This window comes from Argentina silus, assembly GCF_951799395.1.
Source record: "Argentina silus genome assembly, chromosome: 1".
Lineage (NCBI taxonomy): Eukaryota > Metazoa > Chordata > Actinopteri > Argentiniformes > Argentinidae > Argentina > Argentina silus.
In genome coordinates this window covers 439,961-450,834 of record NC_139655.1, presented here as the reverse complement: position 1 = coordinate 450,834, position 10,874 = coordinate 439,961, and the positions used below count along the sequence as shown (strand labels likewise).

The 10,874-nt window shown below is 44.4% G+C and overlaps 1 protein-coding gene across 1 annotated transcript; it reads left to right on the top strand.

The window, feature by feature from the left end:
- The first annotated feature begins 386 nt into the window (after positions 1-386).
- Positions 387-9,582, top strand: LOC310803575 (uncharacterized protein). The gene is made up of 3 exons (XM_083668411.1): positions 387-494; positions 1,555-2,457; positions 8,293-9,582. Exons 1-3 carry the CDS (start codon positions 398-400, stop codon positions 9,129-9,131), a joined length of 1,839 nt encoding a protein of 612 aa, XP_083524537.1. The 5' UTR covers positions 387-397; the 3' UTR covers positions 9,132-9,582.
- The last annotated feature ends 1,292 nt before the right edge of the window (positions 9,583-10,874 follow it).

The window sequence follows — 10,874 nt, the reverse complement described above, 5'->3', positions numbered from 1 at the left end:
TATCTGATTGTGGTTTTCCAATTGGGAAATCGAGTCCCAACTGTCATTCTGATACCGTGGTATTGCCCATTTGCAGAACATGTCCCATCAGATTTTAGTGAACTGTTTGGCTGTAATTTATAGTTTACACTGTTTGTTCCTCCTTTGTTTCAAGCTGCAGATCCTCCTCAGAGCAGCAACCATGTATGAACCAGAGTCCACAGAGTCTGACTGTGGTTCTCCAGCCCTGAAAAACACACAGTGGGGTCCAGAGATGGTGGCAGTGAAGCTGGAGGAAGAAGATGTAGAGGAGAATGGCTTGATGGTAAAAGAAGAGGATGGAGGAGAAGAAATGAGGGAGGAGGGAGTGATAGTGAAAGAAGAAGACAGTGGAGAAGATGTAATGCAGAAGGGTGTGATGGTGAAAGAAGAAGATGGAGGAGAAGAAATGAGGGAGGAGGGAGTGATGGTGAAACAAGAGGACAGAGGAGAAGTAGAGATGAAAGATGGTGATGGTAAGTCTTTGTTGTATAGTGGTGAGTGTCATTGCACTGCTGTATAATCAATGCAACCAGTGCACTGTAAGTCAGTCAGTACCTGCATAGTCTGACAGTCCTGGTCTCTCCCCTTGTGTGGGCAGTTTCAGCATTCAGAAATTTGTAACTTTTTTCCCCCTATTTCAGGGCACCAAAATAATTGGACAGATTCATATGATTGATCATATGATGATCAAATCAAGCACTCATGTTTGGTATTTGACAATCAACAATCTTTGCAATAACTGCCTGAAGTCTGCAACCCATTGACCCACCAGACGCTGGTTATCTTCTCTGGTCGTGCTCTGCCAGGCCTGTACTGCAGCCATCTTCAGTTGTTGTTTGTTTTGAGGTCTTTTTGCCTAAACTCTTATCAGGAAATTAAATGCATTAGTTTTTGAACGCAATGCAATATTTGAATAGACATTTGAAATTGGCTCAGCACTCGTTGGAGATGCGCATAATCCTACAGTTGTTCCTGGATCCACCACACATACGAGGAGTTGGCTGAAACACACCTCTGCTCATCGTTATGACTGCATGCTTTAAGAGTCTTTGTTCCTGGGTAGGCCTAAGTTTAACTGTTCATGTTTTTCTCCTCCACAAATTATGGTCTGAGTTCTTGCCGACATGAAGCTCAGAGTGGAGCCAATGTCTGCCTGCAAAGTGTCAACGTGGTCACTGGGAGAAGGGGGAACTCGTTGTAGGAAGAACTGCAACAGAATGTAGAGCTGCGGAATGATAAAGTTACCAATATGAAACATTCTCCTATTGGTAATTTTGCCATTCAAAGCGGCGCCCTGCTCTACAGCATGATTCTATTGTACATTTTCTCTAACGATGTGTTTGAGAAACCAGACTATTATGTTTTTACCACAACATGTTTTGCAGTATAAACTATAGTTGTGGTATTCAAAACTCCCATTCGATTATCTCTAATCCCATCTGTTTGAAATATTATTATTCTTTGAGAACTTTGCTCACTGTTTTGCACTCGGAAAATGTGTTTGTAATGCTGTACATGTTCCTATTCTTACAGACCAGCAGACCTGCAGCTCAAGACGGAAAAAACACCACTGCATGGACTGCTGCAGTAGTTTCTCTAAGCCAGAGGATTTGAGAAGTCACACTTGCAGGCCCCGTCCCTGTTTAGATTGCAGTGAGAGTTTTATTTGTTCAACTCATCTTAAATCACACCCACAGACTTCCACAGGAGAGAAGACTTACCCTTGCCAACTGTGTGGGAAGAGTTTTAATCAGGTACGAGCACTAAAGATGCACCAGAGAATACACACAGGAGAGAGACCATACCACTGCTCCCAGTGTGGGAAGAGTTTCACTTGTGCAGGAGCCCGAAACAGGCATCAGAGAATACACACAGGAAATAAACCATACCACTGCTCCCAGTGTGGGAAGAGTTTCAATCGGGCAGTTAACATTAAGAGGCATCAGCTCATCCACACAGGAGAAAGGCCACACCACTGCTCCCAGTGTGGTAAGAGTTTTGGTGATAAAGGATACCTAATAAAACATCAGAGAATACACACAGGAGAGAAACCATACCAATGCCAGGTCCTCCTCAGAGCAGCAACCATGTATGAACCAGAGTCCACAGAGTCTGACTGTGGTTCTCCAGCCCTGAAAAACACACAGTGGGGTCCAGAGATGGTGGCAGTGAAGCTGGAGGAAGAAGATGTAGAGGAGTATGGCGTGATGGTAAAAGAAGAAGAAATAGAAGAAGATGTAATGCAGAAGGGTGTGATGGTGAAAGAAGAAGAAGAAGTGGAGGACAATGGAGTGATGGTGAAAGAAGAGAATGGAGAAGATGTAATGCAGAAGGGTGTGATGGTGAAAGAAGAGGACGGAGGAGAAGAAATGAGGGAGGAGAGAGTGATGGTGAAACAAGAGGACGGAGGAGAAGTAGAGATGAAAGACGGTGATGGTAAGTCTTTGTTCTATAGTGTCGTTGCACTGCTGTAAAATCAATACCACCAGTGCACTGTAAGTCAGTCAGTAACTGCATAGTCTGACAGTCCTGGTCTCTCCCCTTGTGTGGGCAGTTTCAGCATTCAGAAATTACAAAACTTGTAACTTTTTTCCCCTATTTCAGGGCACCAAAATAATGGGACAGATTCATATGATTGATCATATGATAATCAAATCAAGCACTTATGTTTGGTATTTGACAATCAACAATCTTTGCAATAACTGCCTGAAGTTGCACTATTACTCCCCTCCCCTGCTCTTACTCAATACCACTGCTCTTCTGTACATACCTGTTCATACTGTTCATAATGCACATAATGCACATATCCTATATTTTCTTTAATACTACTGCACATACTGTACATACTTGTTTATACGGCATTCCATATTTATATTTATTCTGCATCTACCTCATGTTACTGATAATGTAACTCATCTATGGCTAACATGGTTATTGACTCTGGAACGGACCTGACTACGAGTAGGGAAAACATGGCTGTGGAAGGCACTAGATCAGAGATGGGTGGGAAGAAGCTCCAAACTTGTTCATGCGGCTGGCAAAAGGTAACAACTTTGAAGGGTCTTAGAATCCATCAAGGGAGGAGGAAGTGCTTGGTAGAGGGAACACAGGGATCCCGCATTGACAATTATTTCCTCAGAAGTATGTCAAGTCAGTCGGTTGAAGTCCAGCGGCAGGAAGTAAACCACAGTTCGCAGGACATCAGCACCCCTGAAGTAGGTCCTAGCACTGAAGAAGACAGAGAGACCAGCCAGCCCAAAAGGGAAAAGATTAGTGCCCAGAAGCCGAGAGTTAAATGGCCAGGGGCTTCAGAAAACAGGGTATGGGAAGGTATCAACAGTGACTTGAGTAGGATTTTAGACAAGTTGAAAGGTACTGCCGAGAGTAAACTGGAGAAAATGGGCGATATTATCTATGATTATGGAGCAGAAAGATTTGGCGTGTCCGAGAAAAAGAAGAAGACAGGTACTGAGGTAATTAAATCTAGGCGCCAACAGGAAATGGATAGACTTATCAGGGAGAGAAGACAGCTCAGGAAACAGTGGAGGAAAGCTACAGAGGCTGAGAAGGAAGGGTTAAATAGGCTGCAGGTAGATGTGAAGGAGAGACTGGCAGTGTTAAGAAGAGCAGAGAGCATTAGGAAAAACAGGAAAAAGAGAGAGCGAGCTAGAACAGCATTTTACAAAGATCCATTTAGATTTGTGAAATCGTTATTTAGTAAGGGGAAAAATGGTAGCCTTATGGCTCCAAAACAGGAGCTTGAGGGACATCTGGAGGAAGTGCATAGAGACAGAGAAAGGTCTAGACAGCTACCCCTCCCCCCTGACATTCCACCTATTGGAGAGATAACCAGTCAGTGTGACGATAGCCCACCTAGGTGGAAAGAGGTACAAGAGATAGTAAGGCGGGCTAGGGCGTCTTCAGCCCCAGGGCCCAATGGAGTCCCTTACAGGCTGTACAAGAGTGCGCCAGATGTGCTGAGGTTCTTATGGACATTGATGAAGGTAGTCTGGAAGAAACAGGTTATTCCTAGGGCATGGCGTAGAGCAGGGGGAATTTTTATTCCCAAAGAAAGAGACTCTGTAGACATTAGTCAGTTTAGGCCTATAAGCCTTCTTAATGTGGAAGGGAAGGTTTTCTTTAGTGTGGTGGCACAGAGGTTGTCTAGTTACTTAGTAAAGAATAGCTTAATTGACACTACGGTGCAAAAGGCTGGAATTCCAGGCTTCTCCGGGTGCTTGGAACACACCAGCATGATTTGGAATCAAATTCAGACAGCTAGACATGAGAAGAAAGACCTTCATGTGGTATTTTTGGATCTGGCGAATGCTTTTGGGTCAGTACCGCATAGTCTGTTATGGGAGGCGTTTGACTTTTTTAAAGTGCCAGACAGTATAAAGAGGTTAGTTAAAGCTTACTTTTGTGACATTCAACTCTGTTTTACTACAGCAGAGTACACTACAGCTTGGCAACAGCTAGAGATAGGCATTATGGCAGGCTGTACAATTTCCCCTTTGGCCTTTACCATGGCAATGGAAGTCATAATCAGAGCCTCGAAATGGGTAGTGGGTGGGGAAAGGTTGCAGGGAGGGCTGCGCCTCCCACCAATCAGGGCTTACATGGATGACATGACAACTATGACATCAACAGCCCCTTGTACTAGGAGGCTACTGGATAAACTAAATAGCAACCTAGAATGGGCTAGGATGAAAGTGAAGCCAAGCAAGTCTAGGAGTATCTCCATTGTCAAAGGGAAGATAGCTGATAAAAAGTTTTTCATTGGTGGGGAAGTGGTTCCAACAGTGTTAGAGAAACCGGTTAAAAGCTTAGGAAGATGGTATGACGCAAGCCTCAATGACAAGAGTCAATGTGAGGAGCTGAGGCAGGAGATGATTCAAGGCATCAAAGGTATAGATAAGTCAGGGCTCCCAGGCAAGCTAAAGTTGTGGTGCCTACAGTTTGGATTGTTGCCTCGGCTGATGTGGCCACTGACAGTTTACGAGGTTCCCATATCGAAGGTTGAAAAAATGGAAAGGTTGATTAACTCTAATATTAGAAAGTGGCTTGGAGCCCCGCGCTGTCTGACCAGTGTGGCCCTGTATGGAAAGGGCATGCTAGAGCTGCCGATTTCTAGTCTGACAGAGGAATTTAAATGTGCCAAGGCTAGACTGGAAATGACTCTAACCCAGTCAAAGGACCCAGTTGTTAGAAGTGCAGCGCCCATAGTTAAAACTGGAAGGAAGTGGAAGCCTAAAGAGGCAGTGCAACAGGCACAGGCAGCCCTTAGCCATAGGGATATCATTGGGCAGGTTCAGCATGGACGTGGAGGTCTAGGGCTGCGTGCAGGAAAACCTGTGTGGAGTAAGGCAACAGCAGTAGAAAGGAGGAAACTGGTAGTGGAAGAAATACACAGACAGGAGGAGATGATAAGATGTACAAGGGCGGTGGCACAGGCAAAACAAGGCCAGTGGGTAAACTGGGAGAGTGTAGTGAAGAGAAGCTTGAAGTGGAAGGATTTGTGGAGCATGGAGGCAAGCAGAATTAAATTTATCGTAGGGGCTACTTATGACGTACTGCCATCTCCCCAAAATCTTAATCAATGGTTGGGTGAGGATGCTGCCTGCCCGTTATGTTCCAGCGTATGCACACTTAGGCATATAATGACTGGGTGTAGAATCAGTCTTTCTCAAGGGCGATACACGTGGCGTCACAATCAAGTGTTGAAATGTTTAGCTGCTGCAGTTGAGGGAAAACGGCTAGAAGTAAACTCGCTAGCTAGTAGTGGCCAGCGGAAAGACATTGCATTTATAAGAGAGGGAGAGACTGGCGTAAGGAGGCCAGGGCGCAGCTGCGCGCAGGGACAGTTGCGAACTGGCGCAGATTGGAAGTTAAAGGTAGATTTAATTGAACAGCTAATCGTACCGGCTGAAATTGCTAGCACTAATTTGCGGCCAGACATGCTGCTGTGGTCTGAAGCACAGAAGCTAGTTTATATTATCGAACTCACGGTCCCTTGGGAAGACCGGGTTGACGAGGCTTATGAACGAAAGAAAGCTAAATATGCAGAATTAGCGGCAGACGCGACACAGCGTGGGTGGACCGCTTTTGTTCGCCCAGTGGAAATTGGTTGTCGAGGATTTGTGGCCAAGACAACCTATGCACTGCTAACGGAGCTGGGTATTCGCGGACGAGAATTGAAACTGGCGATAAAGAATATGTCGGTAGCAGCGGAGAGCGCTAGCCAGTGGCTGTGGCTGAGGCGGAAGATCAGTAGCTGGGGTTCCCGTTAAAGGTAAGATGCAACAGCGACTTGACTAGAGCATGAGGTAGCATAGCTTGGCATTGTTTGGCTATATTAATGAGAAGGCATCGTGTCATATTGTGGTGGTGAGGGGTTTTGTACTGCCATTGTTTGGCTATATTTATGAGAGGATATCGTGTCATAGTGTGGTGGGGGGGGTTAGTACTGCTAGCCAGTGTAGGCTAGCCATGAAGTTGCACGGACACAAACATTCCCCCACAACATAAATAAAGGGCACACTCACCCCTCCTTTCCCTAATCCGGGACCGTATCCACCCGGGGGCTTCCCCACCTCTAACCCTTCCCTCTACCCTAAATTAGGGTTTGAATCCCTGCATCTACACTTATATAAAGACATAAACATAAACACATGCACACACTATTTAGGCCCCCACATACACCGTTCCCTTACCTTACAGAAAACATTTACCCTAGATAGGGCATCACACACACACACTGATGGGGTGGGTAGGCTGATAGGTTGGTTGTAGGGTTTAAGTTAAAGATAGTATTGAGGTAGTGGTGTTGAGGGGGGTGTTTCCAGGACGCTGGACTACACAGTTAAGCCTTCTCGAGGTGTCGTGGGCCTAACTTAACGAAACACCGGTGACAGAAGGTGCCCACTTGGTAACCCCAATGACATGCTGCTTACCTCAGTTGGCTAGAGTAGGTAACCGGTGAATGGTACCACCTGAGGAATGACTCCGTAGACCTATGACGGCGTAGCCTGATGTTTGCTATGGTGTTGCATCGAATGGTGGATATATCACTCGCTTTGTTGGTTTGATTTGGCCTTCTACATCTGTTTTACCTTGGATCATGGCACAAGGGATTATAACATCTTGTCCTGTGTATTAATAAATACATATATACTGCTAGACTGCATTACCCATACAGCTCATATGCTGCTACACTGCTCATACTGTAACTATTTATTCTGCTATAATGCTACTGCTACTCACATACTGCTATACTGCACTGCTATATTATACTGCTTATATTATACTATATTATACTGCACTACTACTGATCATATATTGCACTACCTGTAAATACTGTTCATTGCACTTTCTGCTATTTTGCACTTCTGGTTAGACGCTAACTGCATTTCGTTGTCTCTGTACTTGTACTCTGCACAATGACAATAAAGTTGAATCTAATCTAAAAAAAAAAAAAAAAGTCTGCAACCCATTGACCCACCAGACGCTGGTTATCTTCTCTGGTCGTGCTCAGCCAGGCCTGTACTGCAGCCATCTTCAGTTGTTGTTTGTTTTGAGGTCTTTTTGCCTAAACTCTTATCAGGAAATTAAATGCATTAGTTTTTGAACGCAATGCAATATTTGAATAGACATTTGAAATTGGCCCAGCACTCGTTGGAGATGCGCATAATCCTACAGTCGTTCCTTCATCCACCACACATATGAGGAGTTGGCTGAAACACACCTCTGCTCATCGTTATGACTGCATGCTTTAAGAGTCTTTGTTCCTGGGTAGGCCTAAGTTTAACTGTTCATGTTTTTCTCCTCCACAAATTATGGTTTGAGTTCTTGCCGACATGAAGCTCAGAGTGGAGCCAATGTCTGCCTGCAAAGTGTCAACGTGGTCACTGGGAGAAGGGGGAACTCGTTGTAGGAAGAACTGCAACAGAATGTAGAGCTGCGGAATGATAAAGTTACCAATATGAAACATTCTCCTATTGGTAATTTTGCCATTCAAAGCGGCGCCCTGCTCTACAGCATGATTCTATTGTACGTTTTCTTTAACGATGTGTTTGATAAACCAGACAGACACCATTATGTTTTTACCACAACATGTTTTGCAGTATAAACTATAGTTGTGGTATTCAAAACTCCCATTCGATTATCTCTAATCCCATCTATTTGAAATATTATTATTCTTTGAGAACTTTGCTCACTGTTTTGCACCCAGAACATGTGTTTGTAACGCTGTATATGTTCCTATTCTTACAGACCAGCAGACCTGCAGCTCAAGACGGAAAAAACACCACTGCATGGACTGCTGCAGTAGTTTCTCTAAGCCAGAGGATTTGAGAAGTCACACTTGCAGGCCCCATCCCTGTTTAGATTGCAGTGTGAGTTTTAGTTGTTCAACTCACCTTAAATCACACCCACAGACTCACACGGGAGAGAAGACTTACCCTTGCCCACTGTGTGGGATGAGTTTTAATCAGGCAGGAGCACTAAAGAGGCACCAGAGAATACACACAGGAGAGAAACCACACTCCTGCTCCCAGTGTGGGAAGAGTTTCAATTGTGCAAGTGCCCTAAACAGGCATCAGAGAATACACACAGGAAATAAACCATACCACTGCTCCCAGTGTGGGAAGAGTTTCAATCGGGCAGGTAACCTTAAGAGGCATCAGCTCATCCACACAGGAGAAAGGCCACACCACTGCTCCCAGTGTGGTAAGAGTTTTGGTGATAAAGGAAACCTAATAAAACATCAGATAATACACACAGGAGAGAAACTATACCAATGCTCACAGTGTGAGAAGAGTTTCAGTGCTGCAGGATGCCTAAAGAGGCATCAAAGAATACACACAGGAGAGAAACCATACCAATGCTCACAGTGTGGTAGGAGTTTCAGTGATGCAGGACACGCAAGAAAACACCAGAGAATGCACACAGGAGAGAAACCATACCAGTGTGGGACTGTCGCCGAGGGCGAGTCTAGTATGTATATTTCTCGGCCTAAACACCATTCCCAATATTACCCAGGTAAGCACAGCAGGATTGGCCCGAGGTTTGAGAGCAACCTTGGTGAATCACCACGACACAGCGAGAAATAGAAAAAGCTTAGCAGCTGGGGGCCCAACCTGACGATGGACACCGCGGCTGCGGATGTTCCTGAAACACATTTTATCTTTGATCTATCCCTCAAATAGGTGCAACTGCATAACTGCTTATGAATGATAAGTTGATTAAAATAGGTGTAAACTGCATTACTGCTTATAAATGATAAGTTGGTTCGAATATGTGTAACTGCATAACTAAATAAGAGAATTAGAATGCAAGTGTACGACCCCGGGTCAACATGTCTGCCGGTCGCCGTTGTGAGAGCTCCGCAGAGGATGTGTGTTTTTTTTTAGCTTTTATGTGTTTTCTAAATTCTCTACTTCTATTTTTATTTTATTCTATTTTTAAACTTATTGTATTGTTGCACTACTCTGTGGCACTGTCACTTTTGCATTTCACTGTATACTTGTATGCGCGTGACAAATAAAGAATCTTGAATCTTGATCTGCTTGGGCCTCATTGTGATGACAGCTTACTAACACGGAAGGTACTAAGAATATAGAAATATAGAACTGTTTGATTGTGTGATCTTACTCAGGGATGATTACTGAAGTAGGCTATCATGTGTGCTAATGTTTGATTATATACCATATGTACTAAATGTTAGTGATGGGCAAATGAAGCTTTTGTGAAGCACTGAACCACTTGAGCCAATTGTTTCGAAAATGGGTTCATTACTCGAAGCTTCAGTTACAGTGACCTCTCCTGGCGAAGTGCAAGGCTGCAGTCAAATTAGGCAGGCTAGTTGGTGGACAGGAGGCTTTTAATTACACGCACGCACGAACACACACACACACACACACCTCAATGAGCAGTGTTGGAGAAACTACTTTACTTTTGTAGAAAAGATCTTTTGTTCTGAAGCATCTTTGCTTTGATCACCCTTGGATTTAAAGTATTGTAACGACCCTGTGAAAGGCCCGTTAGCAATTCCGCCAAGGGAGTTACCGCTCTTGGTGTTGTGGCTAGCGCGGCCGGTTTGTAAACGAAAGATTGCGAGTTCGATACCCGCTTAAGGCAAGCTGCTCTACCCCGCCGTTCGCTACAGTATCTTTGCTTTGATGAAATTCTTTGATGCACACACACACTAAGACTGAATATCATGTTCTATTTACAAATAAAGATTGATGAATGTGTGTATTGTGTTATTGAGGAGAGAGTGCTGGGGAAAATATGGCATAGGTTGGGTGTGTTTGTGTAACTATGGCAGGGGGTGATTATGTGGGATGGGGAACACTCAAAGATTACAAGAAGAACACTCAGAGAATACAAACGCAATACCAACAACTCAACAGCAACAACGCACCTACTACGACAATCCACAAATTGTGCATTGTTTAGAGCGGTTATAAAGTGTTGAGGCACTCAAATTCAAAACTGTCGCAACCTATCACCTGTCAGAATCGAGACAAGGCAGACCGCGAACCAGTCAGGTGATTCATTCAGGCAACGAAGCAGTTGCTGCTTCGGACGTCATATGTCACGTGATTTTTTTCTCACCAAAGCAAGCTTTGAAGCAGTGCTTCGATAAAATTGTTGGTCAGTGTTTGAAGCACATATCGAAGCTTCAGTGTCAAACTGCCATCACTACTAAATGTTATCTTTCATAAATGCCTAGATTAGTATGGCACAAGAAGGGTTAATAGTGTAGGATCTGCGGGATGTAGTGGGTCAGTAGCTGACAGGGTAAGACCCTGCAGGCTGAGGATCCACACCTGTTATCAGAGGGTTGGTTG